The sequence below is a fragment of the Thermobia domestica genome, chromosome 12 (assembly GCF_964235325.1).
Source record: "Thermobia domestica chromosome 12, izTheDome1.hap1.1, whole genome shotgun sequence".
Taxonomy (NCBI): domain Eukaryota; kingdom Metazoa; phylum Arthropoda; class Insecta; order Zygentoma; family Lepismatidae; genus Thermobia; species Thermobia domestica.
Genome location: NC_137465.1, coordinates 126,821,602 through 126,838,311, shown reverse-complemented (window position 1 = coordinate 126,838,311; position 16,710 = coordinate 126,821,602). Strand labels below are relative to the sequence as shown.

Genomic DNA, 16,710 nt, shown 5'->3' with positions numbered 1-16,710 from the left:
AAAGCATGAAAATAAGAAACATTTGTGATTAACAGTTAAGAGAGGTCGACGGAAATGGAAAAAGAAGTGATAAACGGAGTAGATGAGGGAAAAGCCTGTATACCAATAGACGATTTCCCCTCATACCTATTCTGTCTTGTAATACGAAACTTGGCATACACATTTCTCATCCTCCATTCTACTATTTGAAATACATTTGAATTCTGTGCTTTTACACGGGGCCAAAGTTGGTGGGACGGATTTCTGAAGGGAATCTTCCCGACATTTTCCCAATTTTTCCAGTTCAAGTACGTTATGGGCCCCAATACATAGTACCTCTGGAAAGCTTGTTTCATGCTGAAGAGAATGAACTATAAAACATGACTTTCCAATGAACAGTGTTAATGCAATAGCTATTTCACTGCTAGTCTACGATTTTTTTATACTACAGGATTAATAGGCCCCAGGGCCTTACTCCGTTGTCAATGGCACCTAATTTTTTGTGCATGAACATACCTTTGTTATGTTTATCGAATGGACTAGTTTTATTCGGATGTCCGCATGACAGGTTCATGTCCTTTCATTGTGAGTATGAACTTGCCACTAAGCTGTTTTACAATTCATCTCTTCTTCAAGATAATAATCTTCAAAAAAAATTTGATTTGCCTTGTACTTTCAAACCTGCTGTCAGTCATTCATATTAGAAAGATCTTTGTTTTGAAATGACACGAACTAGTTCATTACCTCTAGAATAAAATAATACACATGTCTGCACTTTACTTACTTATTGAGAGTTTTCCAAGTTCAGAATCGACTTCAGGCATCTTTAATTATTATAAAATCCGATTCGCTAATGCCTATCTAGAATAGTTGTCAACACAGATTGCTCGAATATTACACTCTTTTCCTTCAACCGAATTTTAGCTAATATTCCACAGTTTGTTTTGACGCACCAGACCCGCACAATATTAAATTCTAATCGGAATAAAAATTAAAATGTAAATCACCATGTGCCGCAATCCATAACAGAACACGCATGCAATGATGCAACATTGGCAAAACCGCAAACAGCCGCAAGCAGCAATGCACGACAGATTATACCAAACAGATGTTTAGCCCGAAGTAAAACACACATTTCCGAGTATGTCACTTTCTCGCCACTAGGTGATAAAGGTAGCGGCTGCATCCACACCCAGGTACTATATTAGTGTGAAAACTAGGTCGAGGTTGTTGCATTTCTAGCCAATAGCTACTCGTACATCAGTTTTAGTGACGTCAAAAGGTAAAACGTCATAAACTAGTTGTAACGTGCTTTCTTATTGGGTAAGGAGATTAAGTAGTGACCGTCTGCTATGTGTTGAAATGTAAATTAGCGCATTAAAGAAATATGTAAGTATGAGTCGTTGAATTTCATGGTAAGCAAATAAAATTCGAAGTTCCGCTTAGTAGTAGATTTTTTTGGGATATAGTATACATGAAGCTGCATCAGTTCCCGAAGGAGCAGGACGCTCATACTTTTAGGGATTATTCATTGAGTATGTACGAACTTACAAAGGGGGTAACAAAGCGACTTTTGTTTACTTATCAACTGATACAAAAGTAAAAAAGAACGTACCTGTACTTTATATATGCATGTGTAGTGCCCTTGTATTTTATCTATGACTATGTGTGTGTGTGTGGGGGGGGGGGGATTTAACGCATATCGCATGTCTTGTGCACATGGATACTTCTTACTATTGCACTACGTATAAACTTTATGATATATCATGTAGAAGTGGTAATAGAACACAGAAGAAATGCAGATCAGGGGGTTTTCATGTATACTATAGCTTTTACGTAAACAAATCTGTTGATTGATTGATTTTGAGTTTTACGTCCCGTTCAGCAGCGAGGCTATATGAGACGTGGACCTACTGATTAACGTGGAATCCGAACCACATGAGCTCCCGCCGGGAATCGAACCCGGGTCTCCCGCGCCAAAGACGCGTAAACAAATCTGTTGTAAGCTAACCTAAACTAGTAAGGGCTAGTGTTTAGCTTTGGGCTCTAGGCTAAGTTTCTAACAGACTTTTTTGTGATATTCTATTCACATTAGTTTGGCTTAGATTAACAGCATTGAATTCAGACAGTATTGCCGAGCGAGCGTCAGTGAGTGAAGGCGGGTTAGACCCCCGCAGGGCACATTCTCTTCTGTCTTCTTTAGTGTTGGCCCCCTATTACTAAACAATTACCATAATCTACTACCAGAGATGAGCGAAATTCTATCACTTTTTGGAAAGTTATGCTGGATCCCTAAACTAACATAATATAACATAAAGTAATCTAAACTAACCTAATGTGAACAGAAATCACCAAAATCGTAAGTTTTTTTTTTTTTTTTTTTTTTTTTTTTAAGGAAAAAGAGCTGGACCCCTTCTGCTAAACGTAGGCCTTATTTTTTTAACCTTCACTGGAAGCAAATTGTTTATATTTCGTGGCATCGACTTGTGGTACCTTCGAAACCTGTCTAGTTTGTGTTAACTAAGAATAAGGTTACTATCATACGTTACGGACAATATAGGTACTGATTAAGAATAGTCCGTCATAGAAATTGTAATTATAGATTAAAGAGAGTATATGCATGTAAAGAGGAATGTAGTTATAGAATATTAAATTGCACAGTTGGACGAATTTTACACAACATGCAGGAAATCATATTTCATGTATACAAGTGTGATACTGTAAGTATGGGACGATTACAGGATCTATACTACGGTTAAAATGAATAAGTGCATATTAAATACGTATGTATAACTTACTAATTGGCATTAATGCTGTATTGCCGGATCGAAAATCGAAAAACAAAAGGTATCAAAATGTACACCATTCTGTTATATTTGATTGGATTAGATTAAATTTCATTATGTTACATTAGGTTTGGGGCATTCAAACAAATACAAAAACTCAGCAACCTGTGCTAGGTGGCCACTAAAAAGCACGAATATACTTAAAGTCAGTAGGACGAAGCTGGTGGTTCCGCGTGGGGTGCGACCGAAGGGAGCAGGCGCGTCAGCGACGGTGGGTATATGCATATGCGAGGGTAGTGAAAGCGTGTGGGTTTTCACAGTCATACCAATTTCAATAGCACTTGTCACGGTTTGAAAAAGCCCAGGTTTTTCGGAAAAACCCATCCCACCTGGACCCAAATAGGTTTTTTCGTTTTTTTTTTTGTTTTTTTTCGAAATATTTCAATGCCTTTGGGGTATAAGTGTTCAAATGTGACTAACGTTTTAAGATTTTCAGTGTCACAACTTGCAACAGTTTTTTATTCACTGCTGTTTTCGAAAATAAGCCGTCATTTTGAAATTTTTCATTGGATCACCGAGAAAATCTATACAGCTAATTTAGAGTGTCTTGTGCTGCTACCCTGAAAATTTCAACTTATAAGACCGAAAATTTCGCTTTGCAGCGTGGATGCCCGCTATTTTGAAAAATAAAATGGCCGCCGTTTTGAAATTTTACGTTGGTATACAGGAAATAAGCAGAATGTGAGGAACTCTGTTTTAGGTAATGATATTAGGATGTCAAGATTAAGATACAATGTTTTGATAAATGGCTGGTGCACGCTGATTATTTATTTCATTCTTTATTTTATTTCATTGTACTTTTGAACTTATATCAGTATTTGTATGTAGCATGGAAATACCTTATCGTCACCCATTCACTGTTTTTTCTCCACAATCAAACACTCCGATATAGGACATCCTTCATCATTACACTGTATAAAACATATTTGTAGGTATTCTTCGTTATACAGTCTCACTTTCATATTAAAGAAATAGTCGTATAGCGCTGCCATTGAGTGTTACACAGAACAGGGAAAATCAACTTCCCAATCGCATAGTTAATGCGTTGAAGAAAAAAAGGAAATTAGTACTATCAAATGTGGGCATATAAGAGAAAGCAATTTTATGAGCGCATTGAGGCTCCTTCTGACAATAATATTGTTTTTTGAACTTCAGTTTTACTGTTTCTGTACAGTGCTTAAACAGTTTCTAACGAAATACAAACAGGTCAGTTGAGTCAAGAGTGGAAATTGTTTTGCTTCCTTGTTCTTTCTTAAGTGACACTGGCGAAGAAATAAAGAATGAAAAGTAATACAAAAAGCTACTTTTCTAGTTGAAGTCCCAATATTTCAAACGTTTAGTTCCGAATTGAGATCAAGAGTATCTACAGTTCTGATTCTTCTTAGTGTAAAATTATTCTGTAAACCTCGAAAACTGCTAGATAATTTCCGCAAAATAGTTGTACCTTTTGGTATACAGTATAAATCCGGTTTTATACTTTTCAAGGGACTTAACAGAAAAAGGGTAAATGGTGGGAAAGCTTTTCAAGCTATATATAATTAACAATATATAGATTTACAGAGATTATTTGCGAGTACGTAGTTTAAATATCTAGCAGTAAAGAACAACATTAAAATAAACCTTTTTCAGAATATGTTTTGTTCTAACTGTTAACTGTATATCTAACTGTTAATTATTTCTGACTGGCTATTTATTATTCAATTTGCATAGCATTGGAAGGTATTTATACAATACTAGGATTGAGTATAGCCCGCTCCCCCCAGTGATTTTTAACGAATCATAGTGATTCTAACGATTCATACTAGTTCATAATGAATCGGAATCGCATGTTATAAAGATTTAAGATGTAAGTTTTAGTGAAAGTAGTAGTAGTAGCGGTAGTAGTAGTAGCAGTATCAGTAGTAGTAGTAGTTAGTAGCAATAGTAGTAGTAGTAGTGGTAGTTAGTAGCAATAGTAGTAGTAGTAGTAGTAGTAGGAACGGGTTAGAAGCCCCGCAGGGGTTGGTTGGGTTCTGTTCTCGATATAAGTAGTAGTAGTGACTCTCCCAGTTCCGGTGACAAAGAACTGGGGGGAGCGGGCTATACACAAGCCCAATACTATTAGCACTTTTGAAGTTCAATATACAGTTAACTTTTTCCTGTATCCCAAGTCCTTTTTTAAATTTAACTAACCATTTCTCCTCTACATTCGCTGGTTTACAAGATATGAATGACGGAAAATTCATTTTTTCCGTAACGTAAAAGCGGGGAGCGGAATATATTGTGAACGTAGAGAAACTGAAAAGGCCGAGAAAAATAGTGAGAAAACGTGAATTCTGAAAACGGGTATGTATCTTAATAATTACTAGGATAAATATTAGATACCTACTTGCAGATTATTCTATGAATTAATAAATAAACAGAATCGATCAAATTCAAAATTTTTTAACCTGCTACCGTAGATCATGATTATAACCTTGGCCATCTTGAGTATGTGACATGTTTGCTGTGGTCTTCCAGATGTAGCAACACTATTCTGCGTACGAGTTGCAAGGGGAAAAGATTCTTATGCTAGCACTTACAAGTAGCATATTTATATGTTTATTTCTTTATTATTTATTTGTATGTGTGTATATATATAATTGTTTTTCGGTTACAGGGTGTCTAGCAGTTATGGCTGGATACCTTAGTAAGTTAAGTACGTGTCATCGCTAAGATGAATAGGATGTGTAATCCAGTTTCCCCAAATACTGTAATCGAAGAATTCAATGGATGATGCTTAACGTGTGACTCACCGTAAGTTTGCAACAATAATTGCATCTTGCTTAAGTAAGAGTAGAATGCAAGGCCTAAATACGAGTATAAAGAAGTTGATGTAAACACAGATCAGTAATGTAGAATTTGTACGTAAAAGTGATTGTATTTTGTCTTACTGTACATAAAGACATATAGCTGAATGAAGAAGTGTGTTTATATTCGATCAGCAAATTAACATTTCAAGAAATTTATTGTTTGTCAATATTATATCTAAATTTACTTTGAATATTAGAACATAGTAACATAATGAAAACCGATGAATATTTATCTTAATAGTGCTGTTCAAATACATATTTTTAATATCTTCTTTTTTAAGGTTCCCTTGTATTCAAAGTTTCATGTTTCTATTGAATAAGGTGTCAAAAATTTTATTTTCATATTTTAAAATTTAAGTATTTCCGTATTTTTCGAAATATACGAGACGTGGTCAAAAGATACGGTGAATAATTTTACCATATTAGGAACAAAGTAATGAGCTTATATGGAATTTGATTTAATCTCCTTCAAAGTACTGTCCTTGGCTAGCAATGCACTTATCCCAACGGTGAATCCAAGACTGGAATCATTCCTGGAAGGCTTTTGCAAGGGCGTTCAGCTGCTCTATCGTAACCCTCTTGATGTCAGGAATGGTGTCGAAACGTTTTCCTTTAAGCACAGTTTTAATTTTGGGGGATAGGCAGAACTAGCATGGTACTATATCCGGAGAGTACTGTGGATGTGGACAAACCAATATTTTTATCGGTCAAAACTCTTGTTCGTCAGTCAAAAGTCGGAGAACGAATTTCGCACCCACTCTTCTCATTGGCAAATCGGTGGTTAAAATGCTAAAATTGTGAGATGCTAAGTTCTTCGGTAAGCTCTTAAATAGTTATTCGCCTGTTTGAACGAACAATTTTTGCCACTTTATGCACGTTTTCTTTTTTGTGGTTAATCGACGTCCCGAACATTGCTTGTTCTCTACCGATTCATTTCCGCTTTTAAATCGTTCATGCCACTTGTAAACAGTCTTCAGAGTTACAGCATTATCAGCATACACCATTTCAATATTTCGTGAGTTTCTTGGCACTTATCTGCAACTTGAAACAGATCTTAATAATCCGCGTAGTTCGAAATCCATGATGCGCGACAGACACGGTAAACACGGCCTTCCTCTAGCGGCTCTGAACGCGGACTGACAAGTCAGAACGTGTTTCATCTTGACGCTGGCTGTCTCAACGAATCAGCTATCGAACAAATTACATCAAATGAGTGTAGCGTCAGCAGTTGCTGCTTAAAACGAAAAAAAAAAAAAAAAAAAAAAAATCGTACTTTTGATCACACATTGTACCTGAGAGCTGTTTTGATCCCTGCATTCAAAATTCAAAATTGTGAGATTGTAGATGTTCGTTTTCTTTGGATTTTGTTCGTTTGTTGCGCACTGAATAAACTTTTTGTTTTATTGACGTATTTTCAGTAATAATTCTATTTTATTTTATGTATTTATTATCTACACTGAACTAATAGTTTACAGTTTCACGTTAATTGAGGGTCCAATATCTTATGTTAGTGGTTTGGTCTATGTAATTCTGTTAATCGTGAATTACTTTTAACAGGCTTCGAGCCGTATGCTTGAGCTTGAATTAATGAGGAATGTGTTCCGGGAAGATCATTGGGCTATATCTGTGTTCCACGTTCTGAGTAGTGAATGGAATGAGGAAATACATTGACTGTTGTTATATGCACTACAGAACAAGCCCATTTCTTTCGTCTTAAAGTAGTTCACAATGTATTTTTACAATTCAGGCACTAAAGAAAACTAAACATAATAGATTTATTTTATTTTTACCCGATTATTTGTCATAGATTTTCTTTCGTTTATTTATTTACTTAGGAAGTATCGTAGTAGAATTGAGGAGTTTGATGTAATAAGGGCATAAGCCCTACGCTTAAAAGGTTACGCCCTTTTTGCATCAAATACATCAGTGGTTTTTATAATGCTTGTTAAGCCTCGTGTCAAAATTTCAACTCGATATCGGAATAGAATGCTGCATATTACATTCTTTTATGTAAGAAAAAACTTCACTTAAATTTTCAACATCGTTTTCTCCAAATGCATATTTCAGGCTTATGCCCTTATTGCATCAAACCCCCAATTAATATTTAACTATTTTCGAGGTTTATTTTTAAAAACAGATAAATTGAAGTATTAGGTTCACCATGCATAAAAGTAGCCGTTTATGCAAGATGTACGTCACTAACAATTAAAGGACAAAGGAGGGAGTAATTAAAAGTTATAACGGAGAGCTTTCGAGGGAAAAAAAAAAACTACTGTACAGTTAACGAAAATTGGCTTCTGACAGGTTGACAGAACACGTAGTATATTGGCAGCGCTGTTGTCAAAGGCTCTGCAACTAACTTAGAATGTTTTACTCACAATTGTAATAATACGAAAGGAACATCTGATTTCCAAATAATAACTATAATAGACCTTGGAATATTAATATTCTACAAGAAGATTATAGAAGAGTTAACACAATTTTCTAAACGTATGCAGCTTCAATATTTCTCTTCATCTAATGCAGAGTCTTCACAATCTTCTAATACTGAATCGAAGTTGGATTCGAACACTATGTTAAAAAGAAGGTACTTTTTAACCTATTAAAATATACTTTAATTGACCTTCTGCCTTTATAACTTAACAAGGGTATTTCTCAAACACATCTACAAATTATAGTAAGTTACTGCTTCTATGTACTTCGAATACAAATTCTCGTGTAACAGGCAAGTAAAAGACTTTTTCTTTAAGTGTAATTGGAAAACGCATGCAGAACAGAAAATTAAAACTGCAAATGATTTACTAAACTTTGTTTCGTGCTAAGTTTTTTTAAAAAATAATAATAATTCTTTTATTTAAACAGCATTAAACAGAATACGTGAGTTAAATAAAGTGTGAAAATATTTGTGAAACCGAAGCTGTCTTTTACTGTCTAGAAATCGAAGGCAACATAATTGGTTCCCGTAATAACACTAGGAACATAATAATACCATTGTGATTCCCAAGACACACACTATGTAAGTATTAATTATTCTTAATATAATTGCTGTATGATCGTTGAGTGATAACTATTTGTTTTGCCTAACCCGTGTATGTTTTTTTTTTTCTGGTGGTATTTTTGCATCCTAGAATGTTAGTTTCTCTATATGTTAGAAATGGTTTTCATTGTTTTTTTTTTTTTTTTTTTTTTTTTTTTTTTTTTTTTTTTTTTTTTTTTTGTAGGCCAGTTGCTGTACAAAAATTGTCACTTTCCTTGTAAGGATCAGAGAATGAAGAAATTTATTGTTATGCATGATGTGCACAAGCCTGGAAGAGAGAATGGAGTCAGTTGGATGTCAATCTGTGGTGCTTTTGATCAGTTGTGAGCATCCACTTTGATATCTTGGTGTTGTTCATTAAAATCAACGGACTTACACAAGCTGGAAGTGTGAACGAGTACGCAAGTGCGACCAGATAGAACATTCACGAAATAGAGAACATGATAAAAATTCTATTTTTGAAACAAAATATACTAACTGGTAAATTTAAATTTACTTAACATGTATGATAGACAAAGCACTTCATATTTATTTAAATCAGTACTTATGGAATTTCTTGAAAAGTTTCCTCGTATTGTTAACGTTTATTCAGGCTCACATGAAACTTGTCAGGTATAATGTAAGCCTGCCATTTGGTCAGTAGAAATCAAAATACGTATTTATTGAAAAAAAAAAAATCGTCGGAACTCTTGCAATACCAGTTATTTTTCCTTCTTTTATAATGGCTTCATTTGAACAACTTGTTGAATTTATTGCCCGTTTGTTCCAATACGTTCATGGTGTGTGGTATTTTGTATTACATTTACATGTAGGCTGATAACTAGCCAAGTATTTCTTTTTATAAATGATCATTAAAATTGAGAAAAACATGTTTATAATTATTAGAAAGTATCTGGGTATGTTCTAAGTTAAGAGCTAAGATGTAAGTTCCATATTAGCGGCACAAATCTGAGATGACATACATCATTCTCTGTAGTGTATAAACTTGTTAAACTGCATTTAGGTAAATGTAAATAATAAGTAGTTTATTATCGAAAATTAGGTTTTTATTCCTGCCTATAAAGGTAATCAAGAAAGTTCTGTAGCTTTTTCACCCACCTCCTTCGAACATCGATATGTCACCTAAGACGTACCTGGACGATCAAAAATAGTCACCATCAACAACCCTCTGCCAACGTTCTGGAAGGTCATGGATTCCATCGTAATAGAACTTGGTGGACCGTAAAACAAAGAAGGTATCAAGTGCATTTTGCACCTCTACTAGGAATTTGAACTGGCGTCCTCTAAGGTGATTGTCCAAGGAATGGAACAGGTGATAATCGGAAAGTGTAATGTCCGGGGAGTATGCTGGATGCAAGTGTGTTTCCCATCCAAGGTGTAGCTGTAGAATGGTGTCCCGGGGCATCCTAGCCACGTGGGGCTTAGCCTTGTCCTGCAACAGGAGGTCCCCTTTGCGATTCAGAAGTGCTGACTCCAAAGTTTTAAGTTTTTCTTCAACACGGCTCAACTGCTGACAGTACACAGTTGCATTGATGCTCTGACCAGGTGGTAGCAGTTCCAGATGCACGATGCCGCGAGCAGTCCACCAAACACACAAGGAAGACCTTCTAGTGCTGTGCTCGTTTCGGCTATTTTGAAACCAGTTAATGGAATAGTAGCGAATAATAACGGTGCCGTGGAGCTTCGTACAAGACCCACTTCTCATCACATATCAACACCGTGTTCAGAAATGGCTCGTTCCTCAGGCGAGACAGCAAAGAAACGCAGGTATCTGCTCGCGTTGCCTTCTGGCTCGGAGTCAAATTATGTGGGACCTATCGACTCAGTTTGTAGTGCTTTCCAAGTTGTAGGTGCTGCTGAATGGTTTCTTCACTCATACTAAATTGTAGTCCCAGTTCCTCACATATCTGGCCACTGTTCGCCTGAATTGCTGCCTGAAGATCTTCATTTTTTACATGTGGTGGTCTTCCCGCACGTGGTGCGTCTTCGAGTGTTTCGTCACCGTCCTTAAACTTGTTAAACCACCATTGCGCTTTCTACGTAGTCACGATACCCTCACCAAAGACGTGGCATATTTTCCGCCGCGCTGCAGCGGCAGTTGACCCTAGTTTGAACTCGTACAGCATTCACGCCCTTGTGACATTCTGTCCCATGTTCACTCTGTCCTTACGCAAGTTCACGGTGTAACTGAACTGCCACCATTACATAGTATGTTGGATATACCCATACCAAGAACTGACCTTCGCCTTGTCTCCATTCGCATTCAAATTACGGTGTGTGGGCCAATTGAACGCAGACCTCCACAAAAAGTGACAGAACTTTGTTGGTTACCTTTATAATATTAGTGAATAATTTACGTTTAGGTGTGTATGTTACACTTTGGATTTGGTTAGTATTTCTAATATGTTTTGATTGGGAATAGCTTCAAACGTCACCATATTCTTTGATACCAATGAGTCATGCCGAACATCTCATTTCCAGAATTCAATATATTACCAAAATCTATTGAATGTTTAGAAATGTATGTATAATCTGCACACCCTTCGAAGAAAGTATGGAGCTAGTTGAAAATCAATTCGTAGTGCTTTTAACCAATTATTAGCACCAGTTTTGATATCTTACTGTAGTCCATTGATATCGTCGACCTTAGACAAGCTGGTTTGGAAGTGCATTATATGATTCATGTAATAATTTCTTCTTTCTGGTTAGATCATAGGTTCATATCAGACAGGACATCACCATCAGTGAAAAGTTATTTACATTTTTTAACGTACGTTGTAGTATTGCGAATCCTTTACGTATAGAGTCGTCACAGGTCTGATCATATACAGGTAATGAGAACAGTGTATAAGTCCTATCTGGTTTTATGCATAAAAACATCTGTTACATTCCCTGAATTTAATTGCCTCCCATCTCTGTATCTTTTTTACCACACGTGTGGAAGGCGTCATAACCGTCAGCACGTCAATCTTTGTCAATGTACCGCAGCGATCACCATGTTGTATGTGTGATGTCTTTCCTTGTGTTGTGGTGCTTTCCGCGAAGTGGTCACTTTTGACGAAGAGGTCGCCACGAAGTCCCTGAAAACATTGTTGTGAACTGCACCCACTTGCCACTTCAATCTCGATCCATGCACGTCGTTCGTTTTTCCGAAACATATTGTTATGGCGCATCAAATTGCCTTCTCTAGAACATTGCTTGTTTTGACTGAATAACACACAGTCGTTATCTCTCGCCGTACTTCATCATCTCACATTCCCTTATCACCTGCGGAACTCCTGTAGTGCTGAGACACATCCTTCTGCTGTGTGAACAGTGTTGCCATTATTTTTCTATCTAAGCTCTGTATTTGGGAAAGTATATGCCTTTTTTTAACTTTATCGTTTTCATCAAGTAAATATGAAATTGTGCATTTCTCATACACTATAAATTTCTTCACAGACAAGGATTAGAGAAACGAACATGTAAAATACGAATCATTTAATATAAATTTAATTTAAGAATATTAGAAGAATTATGTACAGTATATTTCTGAAATGACCACTTCCTTCGAGGTTGAGATGATATAGTGTTGTTTTTCTGATATTGCTTAGTTTTGGTGTGTATCAATGAAAAGTTCAGTTGTGAAACTACAATCGCCTTAAATACAAATTATTTTAACGCGTGATAACTGAAATCATCAATTGTAAATGTTATTGAATTAATTCATAAATTAAAGGAAATGTTTGTATTGTGGGTAAGTTTATTAGATATTGTAGTATCTACATCTTTATTCCTTATTACATAAGTTGCATGCTATTGGTGTTGGTAACTTTGAACAGCGATCACCATGTTATCAACAATATACGCAACAGTATGAACAATATTGCGTACAGTTGTTTGCTTAGGTTGAAGAAAAGAATTATGACACCATAAATTTATCTGTGAAATAGGGCGTATTTACCATATATGTTTTATAAGGACTTCGGATTTTTTTTTTCACGTTAAAATACATGGCTCAATCTCTGAGGTTATTGACAAAGGAATATTTAGGGCTCGCATACTCATTTTTGGTGAGGTGTCGTATTGTAATTTCAGTAATTTTGATTTTTATGTTTTGTATAGATTTGAAGAATAGGATCGTGATGAACAAAATATTGTAGTACTTGTGCTTTAGTTTCATTACTTTTTTTTTCCCATCCTCTGTCTTAAGTTCCAGAATAGAAAACAAGCTTTTCAGTAAAATCCATATAACCTTGTACACAGGTATGTAAGAATTCTGAATATGTAAGATTTTCTCAGGAAACCCTTTTTTTTTCCTCTTTCTTTCTTGGAATATTGAGCTATAACACATGGCGAAATAAAATTCCACTATATCTCGTTTTCTGGCTCCTTCCTTCTTACGATAGATATTTTGCTCATTTTTTTCTTCTTCTTCAAAGATAACATACAGTATCTACAAATTATTAAACATATAAGGTGTTTCAAGGGAAAAGGGCAATACTTTGAGAAACGATAGTATGACTAATTCTAAACAGATAACTTCATATGGGTATTGGTCCTATACTGAACGGTTTGAGAGCTATTGGTTGTGAACCACTTTTTACCTTAGGCTGCTTATTTCTCAGTCTGTCGTCACTACAGCGGTGAGACATAACGCACTTAAAATTTGATGGGATGACTTTTCCAATGGTATGCAACTTGTAGCAGGTGGTGTCTGAGAGGGAAGTTGTAGAGCACATGTAACATTAATTTAAGACTTATTTAAGGGAACTGTATGGTAACGTTGATTTCCAATTTCCTTCAATAACTTCCCTTCCAAGATTAACTACAGAGCGAGCAATAAGCAACATAAGGTCAGAAATAGTTCACAATCTGTAACTCTGAAACCATTGAGAATAGGGCTCATATTCAATTAACTTTTTTGCTTAGAATCACCTATGTTGACATTTTCCAAAGTATTCCTCTTTCTCCCTGAAACACCGTATATACAAGCTGCTTTTTCACGTATTTTACCGCTTTGTTGAAATTCGTATTTTACCAATATCGAAATGTTATTTTTGTTCATTCTGTACGTGATCAGAAAGACTAAATCATACCTATTCTACGTTTCTTCGTCATAATTTAAGTGCTTTATTAATGTTTCATAAATATTTAGAAAGTACTTATTTCACGTCGCTTATGCTTAAATATTATCAATATGTCTAATTTATTTTAGTGTTTAATTTTAACTGGATCTTAAGTTCTTTATTGTAATCCTTGTACAAGAGTTCATAATCAATTTGAACATTTCATCATTTCCTCAAGCTGAGTATATTTGGAGGATGTTATTAAAAATTTGCGAAGCAAAAATATAATCTGTATCATTTACTAATTTACTCTAAGTTTATTGTCTATACTCTATCAGATATTTAGCGAAAAACTTTTAGTTGCCAATGAAGTATTCTCAAAAGCATTCGACGAAAGAAGGCATTGAATTACGATAAATTTAAATAAGACAATAAATTTAGGCCAAGATAAGAAATCTGAGTCGTATTAAATTGTTTGCCGTTTAAAAGTTTCATCTACAATATTCGTGTTCAGTTTTGGTGGTAGTAATCGCCTTTTCACGTACATATCTTAGTAGTACCTCAAGTGCTTCTTCTTTGCACGAGTAGGACAATGTTTATGCAAAGACTTGAAAATAAAGAAATAAATGAGATAAATAACGAAAGCCAAAGTCAGCTACCATGCACGGGAACAATAAGATTTATGCAATTTGAAAATAAATAAGTGAAATAACTAAGAGCAACGTCAAAGAAGTTGTCCCTGTGATATGCCCCTTCTTGCGTAAGCTTAGGTTTAAGTGTAGTTAAGGAAGACCAATACCTGGGCCGATGCCGCCTTTGTCCATTTTTGTGTTTTTCACCCAGTCTCATCCCCCCTCCCTAACGATGGGGGTTGAACTTACCTTTAACGGTATCGTCGGCGTCACTGTAATCACAACGACACCGAAAACTATGGATTTGACACTTATATTGGTCTTCTTTATTTCTATTTTTTATGATGTCGCTCCTCTTTATTTATTTATTTACTTATTTATTTTTTAGAGCTGGTCTGGGTATCTTACCGTCACAGTACTTTTTCCCTCAGATTTTAAGTCACACGTGTATGAAGTTCGGGTTAAATTCAGAATTATGCACATCGACTTATATATATATTATAGAGTAACATTCATAAGATTTAACCAGCATATGTCCTACGAGGGGCGTTTCATATTGATTTACACTTTATTTTTTATTTTATTTTTATTTATTTTTTTTAACTTATAAGAACCTTTATGCCTCAGCAGATACATTCGCTTTCTTAACATAGTTTCCATTAAGAACCGTCGTAGCAACTTCTCTGTGTCCTTTGCGAACCACTTTTTCGGATTCTGTTGCACTCACGTCCGGACAGCGTCTTGCAGTTTCTGGAAGTCGGCGAAATGATGTCCACGCACCGGTTTCTTCAATCCCTCGAAGGGTGTAATCAGAAGGGACCAAGTCAGGAGAATAAGGTCGGTGTGGCATCACCTAGAACCCCAGCTCATTAGTGGCAGTTATGGTTGTACGACTCGTGTGGGAACGAGCGTTATTTGTGTTGCAGAAGCACACCTTTCGCCCATTTTCCTGGTCGTTTCCTCTGAATTACACGGCATAAACTCCGCAGCGTTGTTACGTATGACTAGCTGTTAATGGTGGTCCCGGGTTCCAGCCAGTCGATGAGGATAATTCCATCCTTGTCCCAGAAGACAGTTGCGATGTGTTTGCCTACTGAGGGCTGCGTGGGGAACTTCTTTGGCGTGGGGCTGCCTTTATGCTTCCACTGCATTGATTGGGCTTTGGCCTCTGGCTCATGGTAGTGTAGCCAAGTCTTTTCGCCAGTAATGAGTTTGGACATAAAGCCTTCTGGATCCTGGCTGTAGTGCTCCATAAGATAACTTCTGACGTCCTTGCGTTGTTGTCTTTGTGTTGCATGCAGGGATTTGGGCCACCTGACAGACACCTTACCCATCTTAAGGTGTTCGTGCACTATGCGGTGCAAAGTGACTGTGGCTGCCTCAGTTCCGTGCACGTGATGCACCTGTTGTCCTGAACAAGCCGCTCCACTCTTGAAGTGTTCACTAGTGTTGTCACAGACACTTTTCTTCCGGAAGTGGTTCCCTTCTCCGTTGATGTGCGGCACTTTTTCAGCCGTCCACCCAATTGTATACGGTTTTACGTGACGGTGCGCACTCTTCACACACTGCCACCAATCGCCTGTGAATTTCCGCAGTCTATACCTCCTCTTTCCACAGAAACCACATTCTCCAGCTCTGTGTTTGTTTATCACCTTCCATGTTGTCCGCTCACTTGCTTGCAGCTGTTGGTGTAAGTGCTGAGTTTTCCAGGGAGTACACTTCTCTGTATTGTTCTTCCACCTGAAGGCATACCTAAGTACTACTTCCTTTCAAGTGTAATGTCGAGCTCAATGGAGGAGTCTGAAAGAAGGAAAAAGGAAAGTGTAAATCAATATGGAACGCCCCTCGTAAAAATGCGGGCACAAACCCTAAATTTTACGACTTCTGCAGTTTTGGTGTTGTACCGTTTAGGGCTTATGGACTTGTGCCTATTCCATTCACTTGTTTTGTTTCTGAAATTTGCCACGACCAAACAGAACTGCGACAATGCAGTTGTTGCCATGATGCTACGTATTATGAACGTAGTTAATTTCAACGCTAACAGTTGCATTATAATAACACTGAAAATAATATTCTGCAGTTATATATAAATGTATCTAAAACAACTTACTTCATTAAGAGATTTTTTTCTTTTTTTACATGTTATTTTAAAATATAAATTAACTCAAAAAATAAAAACTGCCTTTATAAAGAGGTATACAGAGCCTCATTAAGACAGAATATATTATTTTAAGTTCGACTTATTTATCAGTGGACTGTGCCATCAGAAGTATGCTGCAAGCCAGGGACATCCATCTTTTATCCCCTCAGGATGGATACTTGTAAAAACCTTTCCAT

The 16,710-nt window shown here is 36.3% G+C and overlaps 1 protein-coding gene and 1 long non-coding RNA gene across 3 annotated transcripts in view; one reads left to right on the top strand and one right to left on the bottom strand.

The window, feature by feature from the left end:
* Positions 1 to 16,710, bottom strand: part of AsnRS (asparagine--tRNA ligase) — a 129,956-nt gene that overhangs the window by 51,743 nt on the left and 61,503 nt on the right. Inside the window, exon 1 of one of the 2 annotated variants that reach the window (XM_081734070.1) lies at positions 764 to 1,064. The exons of the other annotated variant lie outside the window; for it this stretch is intronic. Within the exon in view, the coding sequence (XP_081590196.1) occupies positions 764 to 803 (40 nt within the window). The 5' untranslated portion in view covers positions 804 to 1,064. Of the gene's footprint in view, positions 1 to 763; positions 1,065 to 16,710 lie in introns of those variants that run through there. 2 annotated transcript variants of the gene reach the window in all.
* On the top strand, positions 1,313 to 14,011 carry LOC145666630 (uncharacterized). The gene is made up of 3 exons (XR_014127797.1): positions 1,313 to 1,368; positions 5,464 to 8,672; positions 8,878 to 14,011. It is a non-coding gene; the product is annotated as an uncharacterized LOC145666630 (long non-coding RNA).